The 22,309-nt window shown below is 40.0% G+C and overlaps 1 protein-coding gene across 9 annotated transcripts in view; it reads right to left on the bottom strand.

The window, feature by feature from the left end:
• OSBPL6 (oxysterol binding protein like 6) overlaps positions 1-22,309 on the bottom strand; it is a 203,203-nt gene that overhangs the window by 38,030 nt on the left and 142,864 nt on the right. For 6 of the 9 annotated variants that reach the window (XM_065560806.1, XM_065560808.1, XM_005300469.5 and 3 more), the window contains 3 exons: positions 17,618-17,748; positions 5,383-5,490; positions 969-1,106 (listed from right to left, as the gene is read on the bottom strand). In XM_065560806.1, coding sequence (XP_065416878.1) covers positions 969-1,106; positions 5,383-5,490; positions 17,618-17,748 — 377 coding nt within the window. The remainder of the gene's footprint in view (positions 1-968; positions 1,107-5,382; positions 5,491-17,617; positions 17,749-22,309) is intronic. The other 3 variants (XM_042860681.2, XM_042860683.2, XM_042860684.2) reach the window with 1 other exon arrangement.

Below are 22,309 nucleotides of genomic sequence, written 5' to 3'. Positions count from 1 at the left end.
AGCGTGGGTGTTCAGGGCAAGAAATCTGCTACTTGCTCCCAATCCTTTCACATCAGGCAGTGGCTATGTAACAACAGAATGTTGCTCCCTTCCCTGAAGTGTGAAATCACTTTTCCTTGTGTGGTGTAGTGTAGGGTTAGGAAAGTGAAGCCTGAAAAGGTGTACACGTGCAATGCAACTTAACAGCAGGCAGGGAAACAACAGGGGACTGGAGAGAAGAGGATTGTTGTAGCTCTTAAAGAATGTGGATGCAAACTTTATCAACAGGGATGCTATTTGGAAAGATGAAGTGATTCCATTTAGAAATTCTACAATAGCACTTTTAAAAAGTCATAGTTAAAAGCACATGATTATCCACAAAAACCACAGTAGGGGATTTAGAGACACTGTATAGCACAAACAGAAGAAAAAATAAAGGGAAGTTCCACATGCCACTCACGCAAGCATGGGAGAATTCTGCAGTGCAAATCCTCAGCACACCATTCCAAACGCTATGTAAACATCTGGAAGAACCCAGGAGAGTTAGGGATGGCAGCATTATTCAGTGGCCTGAACTATTCCTGTCTGCTTTAGTTTACAGTTTGAACAACCCCCTTGCCCAGGTTTCCAGATACTACCAGTCACAGACAGTGACTTTGTGTAATTTTTTTTAAAATTCAGATGGTTTCATCCAGATTAGTGGCCACCCACAGACACACATTATGGATTCCTTCCATCTTACCCTTATATAGAGATTTACATTGGCTAGCAAGGATATATACCAAATACACTGCACTTCTACACAATAATTCTAATTGCTGTGGCGCTCCATGGAACACTTAAGAGTCTCAGGTTTACTTGTCATTGCTACCTACAGAACATTTCCTAATTAGGGTCAAAGTTTCATTCAGTAATTGTTGTCTTATACTATCTGATCCCATGGTTATTAAGATTATTGACAAACAGCACGACACACTGCCATGGCCTACCTCATTTTCTGATGAGCTTGCCGACAAAAGCACTTCCTGTGCATCAAAGAATTCAGAGACAGATTCGGACATAGAGAGCCTGCTTTCATTAGAAACTTGCTGAGACAATGGGAGATTAACATGGATTTGTTCACCAGTCTGCAAACAAAACAAACATAAGGATGTAAAATGCTATTTCTAATACAGCAAAACTGTGCATACAAGGTAAGAGATGCAGCATAGGAAAAATTATCCACGTGAAACACTTATTTGAAGTACATATCTAGGCCAACATTTCCATAGAAACTTGTGTACAATTAATAAACGAGACTTGAAATATTACAAAAAATGTAGTCCTCTGAATAATTACACATCCATAAAAAATAAGATATAGTCCTTCATTGGATCCCTATTCAGAAGCAGAAGTAAATAAGCTTCAATAGTGTATATAATCATGGATCTGGATTCTGTACCCAGAGGAACAGCTTTGTGGACTTCTGTTGTATAGTGCTAAAGCATTTCAATCATGAGCTCCAGAGATGTTTGGGGTGGAGACATTTTTCATAATATTTTTCATTAACTAGCATGGGAACTAGGCTTGCTACAATCAAAACAAAAAATGGCTTAAAAGGCTGGGGGATTATTTTTAATTATTATTTTCAAATTAATGCCCCTCTTAATTCCAGTAGTGACAAAATAACCTCTTGAAACATGGCTACGTTCAGAAAAGTGATTACTGCAACTTCTTACTCCATACAGCAGTTCCCTGTGTGTACTCTCAGTCATATTGGGATTACTTCAGATAACAATAAATGATTATTGATATTAGCACCAAAGAGCCAATACAGCTATGGAGAATGAGCTGGTATGGCTTGAATCAATATAATTGTACACTACAGGATAGACTACTCTTTCCACGGGACAACCCGGAGAGAGGGAGAAAAAAATTCAGAGAGGTTTTCCCTATATCATACCATTGGGGTGGAGAGAGGAGTGGGGATTGCTCCACTGTGCAATGAATAGAGGATTCTCTCCCACACTCCCCAGATACTTGCTAAGATACATAGTGGAGACTCTGCAGAAGACCAGAGCTAGCATACAGAGGCCCTGTGACTCCAGGCAAGCCCTTCCCGCTCCTTCTATCGCTCTCCCAAATCTCTAGCATTGTGGCTCCATTGGTGCCATCTAGCCCAGGTTTCCTCCACAACCAGCTGCCCCCCAAAATACTCCCTTAAAGGAGGTTTCCACAGTGTGGCGAAACTGCACAAAAATTATCATCTCGTCCTCGTGTGATGGTTCTCAGACCTACAGAGCAGCCTCTATGGCATCTGAGAAAAGGAGGTACATGAACACAAGTTATAATTAATGATGATGATACCTGAACAAGAAAAGGGCCAGCTTAACACTCAGCTTCCAGGCGGAGCTTCCAGGGCTGGCAGTTAGAAAAATATATACACCTCTACCCCGATATTACGCGAGCCGATATAACACGAATTCGAATATAACGCGGTAAAGCAGTGCTCGGTGGGGCGGGGCTGCACACTCCGGCGGATCAAAGCAAATTCGATATAACGTGGTTTCACCTATAACACGGTAAGATTTTTTGGCTCCCGAGGACAGCGTTATAGCGAGGTAGAGGTGTATTTACTTTTTAATTGTGTGCACTTGATGCAGTACAGAAGCTGCTTAGATACAATACATATGGGACCCAATGAAACAATTCCTGTTCAGAGTACAGGTGCACTCCTTACTAACCTCAGCACAGAAACCCTGAAAATTTTTTTGTTGACATGTTAGTCTACACAAGCTACTAATACTGTAACAGTATTTTATAAAGTTGTCTCAATTTGTACAATAGTTAATTATAAATATAAAAAGTATAGGTTAAACACCATTTTTTCACCACTGATGTTTGGGGAAATGAGTGTTTAAGTGATGGGGCTTTTGTGAGCTTGTTGATGCTTTATGGTGTTTGACTGATCATAATCATCAGAGGGGACTAGTTTATTGTTGTTATTTATATAAGAAGGCCATTAAAGTTTTAAAAAAATTTTCGGACTGTACTTTTTCCCCTCTAATTAGTATAATGCACCAGAGCCAAGTATAAGTGCTGAAGAAATCAAATTAAACAAAGTATTACATGTTTATAAATATGACAAAATGTGAATACTTCTTTCTAAACTTGATTTAAAAAAATACTGTGGAGTGCATTCTCAGAAGCATAGCCTGCCTTCACCAGGAACAAATGTCACCTGGGCAATGAATTGCTGCAATAATTTGAATAGCTGGAGGGGCAGCTGCTCAAATTTTTGCATATAATTCATTTTTGGGGTACAAAAATGCAGGTGCAAACAGGGAGGCCACATATTAGCCTGATTGAAAAATATACCCACATTGCACATACATTGCAGAGTGATGAAGAGGAGTCAAATTCAGACTTGGTGAAACAGGTCCAACTCTATGAGCTCCAATAGTCAAGACACATTTATGCCAAAATATATGTGTATATATTGAAAAGTAATAACTAAGTAACATTAATGTTAACGAACAAAAACAAAATAAAAAGAATTAAAGAAAAGTCTGTGTTAAGGCTCTAACTCCAGACCGTTGTGCCTTTCCATTGTTGGATACGTGATCCTCCATCTACAGATTCCACAACGCTGGAGTCCAATCAAATTGTATTTTGGACTTTCCAAAATCAAACACACAAATAACTTAACATAGATTTACACTATTCTTTCTTGTTAGGAAAATAATTAGGAGACAAATGGTACCTTAATTGAAATGGCTTGACACATCTAAAAAACAAGTTTCTGAATGGAAATGCCGGATGGAAAACATACTGGTGAAATATCAACACAGACAACGATAGACACACAACATTAATTTGTAATTTCTGATATATCATCATAGATGCCCAAATTCAGATCTATTCTTCTTGTGAAGTAAACTGAACTGCCATTCACACAAATACTCAATAGAGGGTATTTTTTGTTGACTGAGGATAGAGAGGCAGTAAGGACCAGATCTGGCAAACACTTACTGCCAGCATAGTGCTTACTTTGTTCTGTGATCCCCTTGACTTCACTGTGATAAATGCAAAGTAATGCACATTGGAAAAACATAATCCCAGCTATACATACAAAATGATGGGGTCTAAATTAGCTGTTGCCACTCAAGAAAGAGATCTTGGAGTCATGAATAGTTCTCTGCAAATATCCACTCAACATACAGCAACAGTCAAAAAAACTAACAATTTTAAGAACCACTAGAAAACCGATGGATGATAAGCCTGAAAATACCACCATATGAATCCATGGTATACCCACACTTTGAATACTGTGTGCAGTTCTGGTCATCACACCTCAAAAAATTATATTTATATATAAAATTATATAAATACTAGAATTGGAAAAGATACAAAGAAGGGCAACAAAAATATTTGAGGGTATGGAACTGCTTCTGTATGACGAAAGATTAAAAAGAATGGAACTTTTCAGTTTGGAAAAGAGATGACTAAGAGGGAATATAATAGAGAGCTATAAAATCGTGAATGGTGTGGAGAAAGTAAATAAGGAAGTGTTGTTTACTCCTTCACATAACACAAGAACTAGGGGTCATTCAATGAAATTAATAGGCAGCAGGTTTAACACAAACAAAAGGAAGTACTACTTCACACAATGCACAGTCAATCTGTGGAATTCAGTGCCTGAAGAGAAGGCCGAAATTATACAGGGGTTCAAAAAAGAACTAGTAAGTTCATGGAGGATAGCTCCATCAACAGATATTAGCCAAGATGCTCAGGGATGCAACCTCATGCTCGAGTATCACTAGCTTATGACTGCCAGAAGCTGGGAATGGATGACAAGGAGTGGATCCCCCAATGATTGCCCTGTTCTGTTCATTCCCTCTGAAGCACTTGACATTGGCCCCTGTTGGAAGACAGGATATTGTGCTAAATGGACCACTGGTCTGACCCACTATGGCCGTTCTTATGTTCTTATGACCATCTACAGTAATAAGCACCATGCCCCATAAGCATTTGCAGGACTGGGCCCTGATATACTGCAAGCAACCAAGATACAGTCATTTTCATGTACTCATCTGGTTACATAAAAATACAATAGAATCTCACTAATTCCCACTTCACTAATCCATATGCAATAATTTATACTCAAAATCAGTGAGGTCTCTCCCTTTCTCAGCAGAGGTTTAATAGCAGAGTTCTCCAGTGAGATCTCACATTGCTGAAACTTCACTGCTTTCATGAAAGATACTCCAGAATATATCCTCCTTGCTTTTTATATATAAATGTGCTTGTTCACTTGCATGCCAATTTGCAAAATTCAATACATTTGCACAAGGTCTCTCAGTTATTAGTGAGAATTAGCTAGGTTCGATTGTACACTAATTCCATTAAAGGCCAAAGACTTACCTCATCGGGACTAGGGATAATATTTACACTGACAACCTGATCACAAATAACAGACTCAGAATGTATTCTGTTCAAGCGACTCCTTAGTTCAGCATTCTGGTTGAGAGCCTTAAAATAAAAATTGCACATTTAATTTCAAATTAAAAAGCAAGCATAAAACAGAGCAAAAAAACAGCAGCTGAACTACATACTTCCCAGAAGTGTCCTAATAAATTACAGAATCTCTTTAGCTGCATTTTTACACCTTTTCTGGCCATCAGGTATGTGATTCATATTGTTATTTTTTTCCCTTTGATTTCAACAATTTTCACGTTAAGGAGAGTGATGTTCTTCCATAACACAGCAATAGTATTCTGCCCAGCTTCGTTCTTTGTGTAGCTCAAAGTGTTTGGGAGATATACCAGTGGGTTATGCATATTCTGAAAAAGGGGTGTGAAAAGAGCAAGGAAGAATGAAACTGCATCAGATTACTAAAGGGATACCCCCTCCTTCCCACATGCCAAAAGAGGCACCACTTGTGTTACAGCTGTGAGGGAGGTACTGAGCTTGGGCTGCCAGCATGAAGAGCAAATCAAAGGAAACAGCTAAACCTAATGCAAAAACAGAACAGTTGGCTCATGATGTGATTTTCAAAATACTCACATTAAGGGAAACATACAATGCATATACAGAAACATTAGTGTCAACTTATTCACAGCCCAGGGTGAACAAGGTCTTTACAGATAAATACACAGACAAGATTCTTGCTCCAAATGGTTCACACTCTATATAGACATAGGATGGGGAGATGGGATGCAACAGGAAGTAGCAATAAAGTTAGTTCACATATTGTAATTCCACAATTTTTTAATGTCAAGATTTCTTTCTATTTTCATTTCCTATTGTCTATTTTGTTAACACATTCTGAAGAGAGGATTAGGTTGTACAGGTCTCTTGGTAGTTGTGTGCTTTCGGAGGGACTTGAAGGGGGTCAGGAAAATGTTCCAGGAAAAGTCAATGACACAGAAAAGGCATGGAGACAAGACCAAGAAGTCACAAAGGATATGTTTACACTGCAATTGTCTACACATGCCAGCTGACAGGGCTCCAGCTAAGGGGCTATTTAGTTGCTATCAAGCTCTGGGACCCGCCCACCTCACAGAGTCCTAGAGCCCGGACACCAGCCCAAGCCCGAATGTCTACACCACAATTAAACAGCCCCTTAGGTATAAAGTGCAATTAGACACCCACAACTGGCCCATGCCAGCTGACTCAGGCTCAGGGGCTGTTTGATTTCAGTGTAGACATTTGGGCTCATGGAACCTCCCACCTCACAGGGACCTAAAGTCCAGGCTTCAACCTGAGCGCGAGCCCAAATGTCTAGCGATTTTCAATATGTGGTCCACGGACCCCCACTATGCCTAAGGGGTCCACAAAAACGTAGACTGAAAACTAATTTAACTATATATACCCAGACAATAGATTTCCAAAGCGGTCCAGCACCTCCATTCAAAATTTTTTAGGTGTCTGCAAATGAAAAGTGGTTGAAAAATCACTGGTCTACATCGCTATTAAACATCCCCTTCCTTAGCCTGAGCCTGAGTCAGCTGGCATGGGCCAGGCACAGGTTTTTAATTGCAGCGTAGACGTACCCTTACCCTGAGCCACTCGAGCCAAAGTCAGCTGGGAAGGGCCAGCCACGGGTTTTTAATTGCCGTGTAGACATACTCAAAGGGGCCATTAGTTGTGAGACTTTAGTGGCGCAAAAGGGGCAATATTATTATTTTTGCTATCTGATCTCAGCTCATCTGATGTAGGAATCTGCACTGCTCTCTAGTGTCCAAATCCTTCCCCTATTGAAGCCAACAGAGTTTTGCAATAAGCACAGTGACAGAAGGGTCAATAGAATTTCGCTAGTGCAGTAACAGAATTCTTTTATTCCTGATTTTTAAAGTAATTAGTTGTATCTGATGTGTGGCTGTTCTTGTTTTGTTTTGTGTTCGAGGCATTTTGTTAAGCGGCTACTAATCAAGACAAAGGAAAATATTACAAGTAGGCAGAGGCAGATTAGGGGTTTGTGGGGCCCTGGGCCAGAGCAAGTGGGGCCCCTCCCCACCCCTTCCACCTGCAGTCTCCCCCGCCTGCCCAGTGCCCGGAGCAGTCTGGAGGAGCCCCAAGCCACGGCCTGCCAGGGCAGAGTCCTGAGCCCAGGCTGCCCAGAGACGTGCTGAGCCCTGACATGGCCTGGCCCCAGGGCTGCAGTGGGGAGCATTAGCGAAGGTTTGGGGGAGGCTTACCTCTCCCAGCTTCCATTACCCGCCACCCATGCACTGCATTAAACACCACTTTAGAAAGAACAGCTCTCCATGTTCAAATCACAATGTTTTACAGTTAGAGCTGGGTGAAATTTTTCAGGCAAATATTTAATTCACCAAAATATACAGTTTGGGGGCAACCAAAAAACTTTTTGTGTCAAACTCAGCAAACAGCTTCAGTCAAGAGAAAAAGTAAAAAAATCGCATTTCTATCATGTCAAAATAAAATATTTTGATTTGTTTCAAAATTTGCCTAAATTTAATTTTTTTAAATGATTTAAAAACCAAAAATGAAATTAAACATTTTGTGTCAAACTAAACATTTCAGTTGACCCAAACTGATCTTTTTTGTCAGTTTTTCTTTTCACTGAGAAAATCAAAAATTTGTTGTTTTGGGTCTACCTGAAACTAAACTATTTTTTGAGTTTTTGGTTCCACCACGAAACTGAAAAAATCAATTATTTGTATAGTTCTATTTATAATATATGCTGAATGGCCAAAATACAATCCTTGCACTGAATAAAAAGTGTTCATATGCATTTCCCTTTCATACAGTAGCAGTTGTTCCACAGTAGCACAGTGACAGTAGATTCATTTGCTCCTGGCTGTTCCCTCTGCCTGCCTTTATCTCCTCTCACCTTTACTATAAAGTCCCTTGTCCATGGCCTTCCCAACCCCCAGCTCTCTACACACCAGTATGCGCAGATTGCTGCCACCCACCTTCTGTCATACACCAAAAGTACGACCACAGCCCTGAACATCTCCACTGGCTACTCATTTATTTCAGGATCCAATTCAAAACTGCCTTCATTGTTGTAAACAGACATTCCAAGCTTCCCCAAATTCCTTGACTCTCACTGCTCTTCTCCCACTTCCCTCCCTTCTCTAGTACTAACCTCGTCATCTTTAACCCCTTTGACATACTCCAGTGTTGTTGCACAAGCCTCATCCTCCTCAGCTCCTGCATCTCATGTCTAATCTCAGATGAAAAATCATCATGTATCTTTTCTCCACTGCCAGCACTGCTTATTTTCTCTCTCCCCGAGGCACAACATTTATTTAAAAGAGAACTCCAGTTCTTTCACCTTCCTTCCCTCTGCCCAAACTGAACACTACTCAGATCTGCAGCAAAGTCAAATAATTATCGTTTACAAAAGAGAGAACATTTTCAACCTCTGTTATGGCTGCGGCTCTCGCTGATCTTGTTCCATGATGGCTGCAATTTTCTTACGAACGGTCAGGGAGTAAGAGAAATTAGGACAGGATGGAACTCATTCTGCATTGCAGTCAATGGGACAAGCTCAGGACTGAGCACCATTTTAAGGTAAATTTCACTTCATTAAAAAAAATGCCATGTATTTTAACTGAACTTGTTTGTTTTTTCCAATGCTAGCTAGCTGTCAGGAATTTCAGGTGTAAGATAGTCTACTCCATTGTCCCTGAGAAATGGTGCATCTCCCATCTCTGTCCATTTTCCCTAATTCTTTTGGTTCATATGGTTCTCAAAAATCTTTTCCTGGGACACCCCCTCACCCATAACCCTCTCTCATCTAGCAGGATCTAGCCAAGACCCACATTCTCATTTAGCAATATGGGAAAAGTAGGGTAGACATGACCCCCATGTTGAGAACCCATGTTTATTCCACCACGCCATCAGACCTCATCTCTAGACACCAACTACCCTCTGAGAAGTCATCTGGTGAGTGTCCTGGCAAGGGGAACAGATGTGCACCAATTCTCAGTTTGGGAGGTGCTGGTTATTTGGAAACTTGAAACTTCAATGTTTATTTCTTAAATAATATTTGCCATTTTTACTTTTACTACAGTATTTAAAACTGCCCATACAATTTTTGAAAAAGAAAAACCCTTGGCTTTCTCTAACTCGCCAACTGTATTATTTAATCTGTTTCAAACTATAATTGTTGCAGTTTTGGAAATGTGATCAATGGGCTGAGTGAAAATTTGAATTAACAGTAGCTTGCAACACTGTTGCTGCCAGTGCTAGGGAGTATATGTGCATTGTTTGGAGCTTAGAGGACATGCATACTGAAATTAACACTGAGGGGGATACTCTTTAATTTTTAACTGCTGATTTTGATTATTTCTAGTGACAATTTCGGATCATGAGAGACTATCTAAAGATACAGTTATCTGGAAAGTAAAAATAAAATAAAATAACCAAAACCAAATAACTCTGTTAGTCTTTAAGGTGCCACCAGACTCCTTGTTGTTTTTGTAGTTATCTGGAAAATGACTCTTTTAGAAATCTATATAAATTTCCTCCATGTTGAAATATGGCATATAAAAATGCACTGAAGAAATGTGCATTATCCAAGCTCCACAGAAGTGAACAACAGTTATCTAGCCTGGGCTGCTTCTAGGGTGACCAGATGTCCCGATTTTATAGGGACAGTCCTGATTTTTGGGTCTTTTTCTTATATAGGCTCCAATTACCCACCACCCCTTGTCTCGATTTTTCACATTTGCTGTCTGGTCACCCTAGCTGCTTGTCTGTCTGTCTATCTTAGTTTTGTACAGCTGCTCATCACTGTAGTATCTGAGTACATTAAATAGATCCACAACAGCCAAGTCACTAGTGGACTTCACAGAGTCTCTGACTTCTGTCTTTTCAGGTTACAGAACACTCAGTTTGGGTTAGTGGATTTGTGTATGGGTTTTTTTGGAGCAGGCAGATGGGGCCATAAAAAGATGGGGAACAGAGGTAGTTATTGTGAATGTCATTCTGGTTATGGTGGAGGAGCTTTCCTATGTAGGGAAGAAAGTGACTAAAGAGATAGACCAGGAAAGAGTTTCTCTGAGTATTTTACTTACATGTACATTTCTGTAATACATCACTGTATTAAACAAAAATTAATCAAAAAGCAAAAACAGTAGCCAAGTTTTCAAATATCTAGTCTCATATAGGGTTTCATACAAAGGCCAGCTCTGCATTCAAAACCTCCTGCCACACTGCTTTGAAACACTGCTCTCAAACAAAAACTGCCATGTCTGTCTCAGAGTTAATCCCATACTCACACACAATGATGTCCTGTTCTAAAAACTCGAGTGATGGGTCATTTAACACCAGTCTTCTTGGAAAACTGTCTAAAGAGAACCAAACTCAGGTTGGAGTGAATTTATCATCTAGGATTCTTTGGATGAACAATATTCTAGGATCCTCCCAATATATATGGAAAGAATCTTTGCCCTCATGACAATAGTTTTGCAACGTGGCAATGAATCTGTAAATCAGTATCACAATCAAGTACCTGTTAATGATATAAAAGAGTGTTCTGACAGTAGCTACTTGCATCTTCTGACCCATGTCAGAATTGTTGATTTAAACAACAGTATTATTAACTTCACATCTTTCACTATTTTTATCCCTAAACAGTCTCACATAAAATAAATCAAATGTATCCTTGTTGTTAAATTATGTAAACTAGGTATTTGGGCATTTTTCTGAAAAATTTTAATAGACAAAGAATTAATATCTGAAAATTAGACATTCTAGATTTACAGTGTCTACTTTTCAAACTGTCTCTTATTTACACTGACATAGCCCAAGCTAGAGTCTATATATGAGTATATGCTGAATGCAGACTGATAAAACTGATCCATTTGAAACAATTAATCTGTATCATAGAATCATAGGACTGGAAGGGACCTCGAGAGGTCTTCTAGTCCAGTTCCCTGCACTCAAGACAGGACTAAGTATTATCTAGACCAGTGGTTCTCAAAGCCAATCCGCCGCTTGTTCAGGGAAAGCCCCTGGCGGGCCGGGATGGTTTGTTTACCTGCCGCGTCCACAGGTTCGTCCGACTGAGGCTCCCATTTGTCGTGGTTCACCGCTCCAGGCCAATGGGGGCTGCGGGAAGGGCGGCCAGCACATCCCTCGGCCCGCGCCCTGACAGGTGTTTGTCTAACCTGCTCTTAAAAATTTCCAATTACAGAGATTCCACAACTTCCCTAGGCAATTTATTCCAGTACTTAGCCACCCTGACAGTTAGGAAGTTTTTCCTAATGTCCAAACTAAACTGCCTTTGCTGCAATTTAAACCCATTGCTTCTTGTCCTATGCTCAGCGGTTATAGAGAACAATTTTTCTCCTTCCTCCTTGTAACAATCTTTTATGTATTTGAAAACGGTTTTCATATCCTCCCTCAGTCTTCTCATCTCCAGACTAAACAAGCCCAGTTTTTTCAATCTTCCCTCACAGGTCATGCTTTCTAAACCTTTAATCATTTTTGTTGCTCTTCTCTAGACTTTCTCCAATTTGTCCACATCTTTCCTGAAATGTGGTGCCCAGAACTTAACACAATACTCCAGTTGAGGCCTAATCAGCATGGAAGAGAGCGGAAGAATTACTTCTTACGTCTTGCTTACAAACACTCCTGCAAATACATCCCAGAAGAATGTTTGTTTTTTTTGCAACAGTGTTACACTGTTGATTCATATTTAGCTTCTAATCCACTATGACCCCCACATCCTTTTCCACGGTACTACTTCCTAGGCAGTCATCTCCCATTTTGTACATATGCAACTGATTGTTCCTTCCTAAGTGGAGTACTTTGCATTTGTCCTTATTGAATTTCATCCTATTTACTTCAGACCATTCCTCCAGTGTGTCCAGATCATTTTGAATTTTAATCCTATCCTCCAAAGCACTTGCAACTCCTCCCAACCTGATATTGTTCGCAAACTTTATAAGTGTACTCTCTATGCCATTATCTAAATCATTGATGAAGTTATTGAACAGAACTGGACCCAGACCTGATCGCTGCGGGACCCCACTTGATATGCCCTTCCTGTGTGAACCACCACTACTCGTTGGGAACGGTTTTCCAACCAGTTACTCACCCACATTATAGTAGTTCCATCTAGGTTGCATTTCCCTAGTTTATTTAAGAGAAGGGTCATGCGAGACAGTATCAAAAGCCTTATGCTTTGTCTACACCAGCACTTTTGTTGGTAAAACACACTCCTGACCAACAAAAGTTTCACCAACAAAAGCGCCTGTGTGACAGCGCTATGTCAGCAGGACGCTCTCCTGCCAACGTAGCTACTGCCACTCATTGGGGGTGGTTTAATTATGCCGGTGGGAGAGCTCTCTCCTGTTGGCACAGAGCGGCTACACAAGAGACCTTACAGTGGAACAGCTGTGACGCTGCAAGGTCCATAGTGTAGACATAGCTTTACTAAAGTCAAGATATACTACATCTACTGCTTCTCCGCTATCCACAAGGCTTGTTACCCTGTCAAAGAAAGTACTAGGTTGTTTTGACATGATTTGTTCTTGACAAATCCATGCCATTACTTATCACCTTATTATCTTCTACGTGTTTGCAAATTGCTTAATTATTTGTTCCATTATCTTGCCAGGTACTGAAGTTAAGCTGATTGGTCTGTAATTCCCTGGGTTGTCCTTTTCTGCCTTTTTATAGATTGGCACTATATTTGCCCTTTTCCAGTCCTCTGGACTCTCACCTGTCTTCCCTGACTTTTCAAAGATATCTCCTCAGTCAGCTCCTTGAGTATTCTAGGATGTATTTCATCAGGCTCTGGTGACTTTAAGACATCTAACTTGTCTAACTAATGTTTAACTTGTTCTTTCCCTATTTTAGCCTCTGATCCTACCTCATTTTCACTGGCATTTTAGTTAGATGTCCAATTGCTGCTAAACTTTTTGGTGAAAACAAACAAAAAAGTCATTTAGCACTTCTGCCATTTCCACATTTTCTGTTATTGTTTTCCCCTCCTCATTAAGTAACAGGTCTACCCTGTCCTTGGTCTTCCTCTTGCTTCTAATGTATTTGTAGAATGTTTTCTTCTTATCCTTCATGTCTCTAGCTAGTTTAATCTCATTTTGTGACTTGGCCTTTCTAATTTTGTCCCTACATACTCGTCTTATTTGTTTATATTCATCCTTTGTAATTTGAACTAGTTTCCACTTTTTCTAGGACTCTTTTTTGAGTTTCGGATCATTGACGATCTCCTGGTTAAGTCAGGGTGGTTTCTTGCCATACTTCCTGTCTTTCCTACACAGTGGGATAGTTTGCTCTTGTGCCCTTAATAATGTCTCTTTGAAAGACTACGAACTCTCTTGATGCGTTTTTCCCCATAGACTAGCTTCCCAAGGGATCTTACCTACCAACTCGTTCAGTTTGCTTAAGTCTGCCTTCTTGAAATCCATTATCTTTATTGTGCTGTTTTCCCTCCTACCATTCCTTAGAATCATGAATACTACCATTTCATGATCACTTTCACCCAAGCTGCCTTCAACTTTCAAAATCTCAACCAGTTCCTCCCTATTTGTCAAAATCAAACAGCCTCTCTTCTAGTAGCTTTCTCCACCTTCTGAAATAAAAAATTGTCTCCAATACATTCCAATAACTTGTTGGATAATCTGTGCCCTGCTGTCTTATTTTCCCAACATATGTCTGGGTAGTTGAAGTCCCCCATCACCATCAAGTCCTGTTGATTTTGTTAGTTGTTTATAAAAAGCCTCATCCACCTCCTCTTCCTGGTTAGGTGATCTGTAGTAGATCCCGACCATGACATCACCCTTGTATTTTACCCCTTTTATCCTTACCCAGAGACTTTCAACAAGTCTGTCTCCTATTTCCATCTCACATGTATAGATTTTTGATACACTGGGCAACACCACCTCCCTTTTTCCCTGCCTGTCCTTCCTGAGCAAGCTGTATCCTTCTACACCAATATTCCAATCAAGTCAGTAATATGGGGGGTTATAATTTATTTGGAAAATGTGCATTTAACTGCATAAAGATAGTACAGTTCCTCTTTGGAGCCATTCAGTTCTATTGGGTCTAGCAGAATATGAATTTTTTTACCTTCTTAAAAAACTCTTTTTCCTTTCCTGCATACTGTATCTGATGGAAGGTTGGAGACTTCAGTAGGAGAATGCTAAATTTGACTTCAGCTGCACAAACATACAGCTAGACAAATCAACATGGCTTGTTGTAAATCGTATATATGTGGGAGGGTTTTTTGTTTTTTTTAAGCTAGACACATCAGTAACCATCCCCACCCAGACAGATGAAGTCTCTCAGAAAATTAAAACAATGGGATCCCTGAGTGAGGGGGATAGCTCTTTCTGCTCATTACCTGGCAGTATTATACCTTCTTCCCTATACCACCTCCCCCCATGCCGTCCTCCATAGGATAGGATCCCTGGGCAAGGGTATCTTGCTCACCCACTCCCTACCCAGAGATGGGGTGCTCTTTAGTGGTCACTTCAAGAGTCTGTGTGAAGAATAGTCACAGGAATCTGCAGGGGACTAGATGCCTAACTCAGAAGGGTCTAGAGAATAATAGTAATTTGTGTTAGCAGTAACTTTCCAATCTTAACTGTTTCCTGACAATAGGATACACATAGGGAGTTCTTCACCCCTTTTCCCTATAACTATGCCTCCTTTTTCTTTCTCACCCTGGTATCTGCACAGCACATCCCCTAACTTCAACATACATTCCATACCCCCGTTCTTTTCACCCTCTCATGCTGAAAAAACAGGAGAAACCTAAACAGTCGCAGGATGCGAGAGGGTATGCCTCCAGGTCGGCAGTACTGAAATGAACATGTGCATGCAAACACATCTATTCAGATCCAACTGGTATATTTGAATGCATGTGTTCATTTCAAGACACCGTGTGCATTCAAAGCCTCATGAATAAACTAATAACAAAGGAATTCAATTGACTCAAACCCATGGTATTTATTAACTTTTCTTTTTTTGTTTGTTTGTTTGTAAGATTCAACCAGCTCTAGGTTAGCCAGAGTGCATACTGCATATAAGTATAGAAATATACATGCACAACAGTGGTGAACTCAAGAAGACTAAAGCACATTATGTACTGCTTCCTCTCATCTCCCAACCCATCCCCAACATGACTCACCAGTTGCCTCAGAGCTGATCTGTACATATCCAGGGGCTCATTACTAAGACTAGAACTGGGCATGGAAAAAATCTGCTCTCTTGAGCTTTATTTATAAATATACATGGGATGTGGATAATAAAAAAGTGTAAGTGCGGGAGAGAAACTATGAATGTCAAATTCTTTTTCTTCTGCTTCTTTTAAAATTTATCTGGATTTAGTGTTTGCGACAGCTGCTTGAGTGAGAGGTCTAACGACTGAAGTCCTTCATTTATCAGTAAAACAGGCATTACACTGTTTGAGTTTCCCTATCACATAAACCTGAACTGGAAGTATCACCACTAGGGAAGGGAAATTAGCTCAATTTCCATTTCCTCTCCACTGAGACCATCAACCAGGATTTCCCATTGTCACAATGACTTTTGTTAAGAGGACACCCAGATTCTAGGAACTAGAATGAGAGGCCATCAACACATTTCACAGCAAACAGCTATAAGTCACTACTGATCTGGGTTGGATTTGTATCAGTGACCCAGAAGAGAAATATTCCTTATTAGAGCTGAGCAAATAATTGATTTTTTAGGTCAAGGGCCAAACCAAAAAAAAAAAATGTGGTTTGTTTAGAACTGAAACTGAATATTTTCCCCTCATCAAAACAAAAATAGATACAATTTCAAAACAAAATGTTGAGTCAAAACAACATTTTGAAACAAAATGGTTCATTTAGAAAATGTCAGCACGAACAATTTTCACTTCAAAAAAAAAATTCCCCTTCATTTCTTTATTCGGCCAAAACTGTTCACCAAATCCTACCTGAAATGACAAATAGTTTTGATAACCCTGAAATGGCATTTTTCGGCAAATTTACTATGTGCCCAAAAAATTGTACCCTTCTCCTGTCCTATCTTTATATCTACGTAACACTGCAAATCTTATAGTAGAAAGATAACAGTTTAGGAAAGTACATGTAAACTTGGGTAAATTACAGTTTGCATTTAAACTTGCATGTTCTTTGCTATTTCTTACATGCTTAGTGTTCCCCGCTAGTCCATGTTTCTTCAGAGTGAAGGTATTAGAAGAATAGCCTAGGCCCTGATTACCCTTGAAAAACTAGGCACCTCTTCTTGATCCATGAATTCCAGAAGTGGGATTATTTTGCAAGCTGAGGAAGTAAGTCAGACTGAACTGATTTAACGTATACTTTCTTATTCCTGTATTACATAAACTGAACCTGGTTTTCAGATTATATTTTTAGAATTAAGATACTTATTAAAGAGCCTATTATCCTGACTGGCTTTTCCTGAAAGATTTTCAAAAGCACTCAGCATTGGCCAAACTCTGCTCCCACTGAAGTCAATGGTAAAACTCCCTTTGACATCAGTGGGAGCACAATATGGCCAACACGAAGTGCTTTTGGAAATCCCACCTTAAAGTTACACATTCAATATACTGCAATTAAACTTCATTAACATTGGTTTGTGGGAGGCTAGGAATGGCAAGAAATCTAATCCTTACATGCTCATACATGTAAATTACTCACTTTTTTGCCCATAATCATTTTTGCAATTGGAGTAATGGATTTATGGAATGTATCTGTGAATGTTGGTTCATCAGTTTTAAATTAATGTAGGAAAACTGAATAAAAAAATAAAACCACTGACAGCACATTCAAGGTTAAGAAATATATCTAAGATTTTAATATAAAATGTTTCATACCTCAGATCTATCTCAGACACTAAACACAATGAACACACACAAGATATAAGAGACACTTAATCTTTCACATCTACATTTCTTAGTTTTCTTGGGACTCATTCAGACTGCTCCTGCTCTCTAACACATTTGCAACAAAAAGCCAAGGGTAGAGAAGCAGATTTGAATTTACCACTATCACATTGTGTTATTTAATTTTTAATGAGAAAATATTTGGCTGCACGATTTGGCGTTTTCCATGTCATCTCTGGAAATGGCAAATACAGTATAGACAACAGGCATTTGGCAAGTCATAGAATTCCACATGAGCTTGAAATCAAAGCAAGGGCATACCTGAGAAAGTGATTGTCTGAGGCGTGTTATTTGTGAATTGTGGCATGCAATGTCCTGTTCTGAAACCATCTGCTTAAGCTTCTCCTTCTCAATAGCTATGCTGTTAAAGGCAGACTTCAAAAGAGAATGAACTGGGGGAAAGAAAAAACAAATATTTCCTGAGACACAGTACTACACCTTGCTTGTAATCAATAATAAAGGTTGTGACACCTCCCCTCCCACCCAAATTTACAGAAATAAGAAACTAAGGCCCAAATTTTCAAGAGTTGGTGCCCAAGTAGATTGCACACATGCATCAGTTGAGATTGGCACGCACACACAATGTGAGTGTGCACATATACTTGTCTTGCATGCACATATTGGTGGTTGTGCATATGCAAGTTGGGTATGTGTAAAAGTGTGCATGTTCTTTTGAATATTTGGGCCTAAAGCTATTTTTTCCCCTTTTGTAAAGCAAATCACCCTGTTCCTTAATTTTTCTCTTCAAACAGTATAGTATGTATGTCATTTCTGCATTTATGTTCTGCAATGATTTAATACTGCATTAATAAAGAGGATTACTTTGATCTTGAAACAGAACCTTTGATGATCTAACACTGTGGAGGGAAGCAGTGGGTAGTATGTTTTTCCCATTTTATGTATTAGCCAACATTACAGTACACAGAGCCCATACAACGAAAGTTGTGTAAGACTGTTTGCAGCTCATGTGTCACTGCTGCATAAACATCACCGCATGGTGTTACATTGTGATTATTTCAAATCCAATTATTTAAAGCCTTCCTTCAAAACAAACAAACAAAAAGAAACCCATCACTAGGAAAAATAACACTTCTGATCATTGCTAAATGTGGTTTAGCCGTGCATTCCTTGCTATTAGAAACACCCTGGTGTTTTCCAAAAAACCCTTTAAAATAAAACAATTTCTTTTTCATTAAGTATATGCAACACTTGAAATAATCAGCCCATGTGCTCAGAAATGGAACATTAATGTATGGGAAACTTTTCTGAATAACAGTTTGACAATTTCAACAAAGAAATGCACAGGATGAAGGAAAATAAACTTTGACCTTTTCCATACATAAAACGTATGCCGTTATATTTTTTTTCTTTAAAATGCTGTTACTTTTTTAGAATTATGAAACATTAAGGAATAAAAACCTTTTTTCAAGAAAATTCTGCCTCTCATCCCTTACCTCTCCCCAATTTTTATAGGGTTTTTTAATTATTGTCCCCTAGATTTGCAGTATAGAATCAAAAAATACAAAAGTGACTACTGAAACCTTACTAATTAGACATGAATCACTGAAATGATCACTGCTTCCTATTCAAATTCTTGAAGACAGAATAAAATGCAATGCTAACTGTTCCTGTGTGAGCTTAAAAAGCTCCCTTTCCTTCTCTTCATGAAAGTGTTTCCCTTCATTAAACACTTGTACCTCTCCATATTTTTGTAAGTATAGACATTATTATCTCTCTTTAAAATAAATCTTATAGATTTCTAAATGTTTATTCCCATTCAGATAGAAAGCTCTTGATCTTAAATCTTAGCTTTGTTCATCCCAAATTTTTATGACAAGTCTGAAAAATGTGACCCAAAATGTGGGTGTTGCATATGGAAGGCCAAATTCTCTGCCTCATAAATAGAGACAATTCCATTGAATTCAATATTCTCACTTATGTCAGCAATAAATTTAATCTGGTATTTATAAATACACTTATCATTTCATGATCAAATCAAACACAAGTCATTGCATATTAAAACAGAATTGCCTAAAAATGCATGTATTCTCAGTTCAAAATGTACATTTTATATCAGATGCATCAAGTTAATCAATTATGGTCCCTGGTGTGAAAGTACAAAGTTCAGTTGCTTGGGACACATTTTTTGTGTAAAATGAGTTCAACCTATTTCAAGTCTCAAGTCTTCCTCCCTTTCCCTGTACTTCCCTCCCACCCCCATGCATTTCAAACATACTCTTCTCTTAGGGGAATAATTCACACACACCTTTGCCTATTGCTGGGCCCATGAGCTTGCCATCACAATAAACCAGCCATCCCCAGACTTAATGATTTATCTAGTAAAATGTTTTCAGTTATGTTGGGGCCCAATCCGATTCCTATTGAAGTCAATGGGAATCTCTGCATTGATCTCAATGGATGCTGGATCAGGCCTTTAATTTAATTGCTTGTGTGACCCTAAGAACTCCCCCAATGCCAATTTGCAAGGGGGTTATAAGAATATCCTGATCCTGGTAGGTACATTCTGGTTTAACAAGGAATATCATAGAATCACAGAAATTTAGGACTGGAAGGGACCTTGATAGGTCATCTAGTCCAGTCCCCGGCACTGAGGCAGGACCAAGTATTATATAAATCATTCCTGACAGGTGTTCCGCATTGGAGATTTCTAAGAACAGGTTAGATGGAGATTCCACAACCTCCCTATGTTCTAGGGCTAAGCAACCCTTACACTTAGGAAGTTTTTCCTAAGGTCTAACATAAATCTCCCTTGCTGCAATTTAAGCCCATTACTTCTCTTCCTGCCCTCAGTAGTTAAGGAAAACAATTTATTACTGTGGCAAGGTGGACTAGGTCTGGAGGCCTCCTGCTGGAGGCCTTGATGCCATGCATCATCCTGTCCCAGAATAGAGCAGTGAGAAGTCCTCCAGGTAGCCTAGAGTGGCTGCAGAAGAACGCCCAATCAGAGGGGCTGCTGGAGCGACAAATAAGGGTCCAGAAGAGCCAGATAAAAGGCAAGCAGCAGAGCAGCACCTTCAGTTGCTGTGTAGAGTTGAAGAGTGAAGACTGGGTGACTGACTAGCTGGCTGGCTGGAAGAGCAGCAGTACTGCAGACAGGACTGAAGCCCAGGGAAGGTTGCTGAAGATGGGTGCCTGGCTGGCGGGAAGAGCAGCAGGACCTGCAGGTCAGTATGTGCAGGCTGAAGCCCAGTGGGACTGAGCACAGAACCTGTGCAGGCCAGCAAGGGTACAGAGATGGGCTTCGCTGGTCTGGTTGAAGACTGAGCCCAGGGAGGCCTGCTGAAACACCACCAGCTGTGGGTACTGAGATGGGCCCTGGCTGGGTGGTTGAAGAAGGCAGTGCCTCTGGGAGAAGCCTTAGAGCTACGGCCTCACAGCAGGGCCAAAATAAGAACTTGGACTGTATATCCCGGAAAGGGGAACAGCGTATGCGGTTCAGCTGCAGGGCTCAGTCACTGAAGACTCTCCAAGAAAACCATCAGCTGGGGGGGGGGGGGTTACTCACGAGAGGCGGGTGCCACCCCAATGTAAGAACTAAAACCAAAAGCAGGCTCACACCCAACCAACGGGGGGCCGCCTGTGAGAGGTGGGTGCCGCTCCATGAAAAAGACTGGAATTGCAGGCAATCGGCCAAAGAAAGGGGGTGCTCACAAGGGGCAGATGCCAACCCGGTCATAATTACCCTCCTTTTTATAACAACTTTTTACATACTTGATGACTGCTATCATGTCCCCCTCCCCTCAGTCTTCTCTTCTCCAGACGAAACAAACCCAATTTTTTTTTCAATCTTCCCTCATAGGTCGTGTTTTATAAACCGTTAATTTTTTTTTTGTTCTCCTCTGGACTTTTGCCAATTTGTCCACATCTTTCCCAAAGTGTGGTGCACAGAACTGGCCACAGAACTCCAGCTGAGGCCTGATCAGTGCTGAAGAATTACTTCTCATGTCTTGCTTAGAACACTCCTGCTAATATATCCCAGAATGATATTTGCTTTATTTGCAACGGTATTACATTGTTGACTTATATTTAGTTTGTGATCCTCTATAACCCCCAGTACTCCTTTCTCAGCAGTCATTTCCCATTTTGTATTTGTGCAATTGTTTATTCCTTCTTAAGTGTAGTACGTTGCATTTGTCCTTACTGAATTTTTATCTTCTTTATTTCAGACCATTTCTCCAGTTTGCCAAGTTCATTTTAAGATCATGTGAGATCTCAAGTGAAAGCCAGGGTCACGCTGGTCATTAATGTCATTGTGAAATGTATGTACACATACACATTTACTGAAAACATGCTCCTAAGGTCTGTATCAAGGCAGAGTTGGCAAACAGGTTTTCTGTCAGACAAAAGATGGTTATTCACCTGTCTCTCTGGCATGTAAATTAAGCATTGTAAGTTAACACAATGGAGAGTCATTTACAAAGGAAATCAATGGATTAGGGAAGGATGTATGTGAAATTAACAGGGAGGCAGCACACATGAGAATAAGCTACTTGGATCATCCTGACTCTGAGGTACAGACAATGAACTTCTGGAGATATAAGGAGAAGGTAAGGGTGACATCCCTTGAGCCTGCACCTAGGAAATAATTGGGCAATGCGATTACATTCATGAAAATGGGATCACAACATACCCTGGTTGGAAACACTGCAAAGGATATTAGGGTGAGATAAACTTTCTACAGACAGCAACAGAGGGTCCTGTGGCACCTTTAAGACTAACAGAAGTATTGGGAGCATAAGCTTTCGTGGGTAAGAACCTCACTTCTTCAGATGCAAGTAATGGAAATTTTCAGAGGCAGGTATAAATCAGTATGGAGATAATGAGGTTAGTTCAATCAGGGAGGGTGAGGTGCTCTGCTAGCAGTTGAGGTGTGAACAACAAGGGAGGAGAAACTGCTTCTGTAGTTGGATAGCCATTCACAGTCTTTGTTTA

Source organism: Chrysemys picta, chromosome 11 (assembly GCF_011386835.1).
Source record: "Chrysemys picta bellii isolate R12L10 chromosome 11, ASM1138683v2, whole genome shotgun sequence".
NCBI classification, from domain to species: Eukaryota; Metazoa; Chordata; order Testudines; family Emydidae; genus Chrysemys; species Chrysemys picta.
The sequence above is the reverse complement of the archived record's forward strand: the minus strand, read 5'-3'. Positions and strand labels throughout refer to the sequence as shown.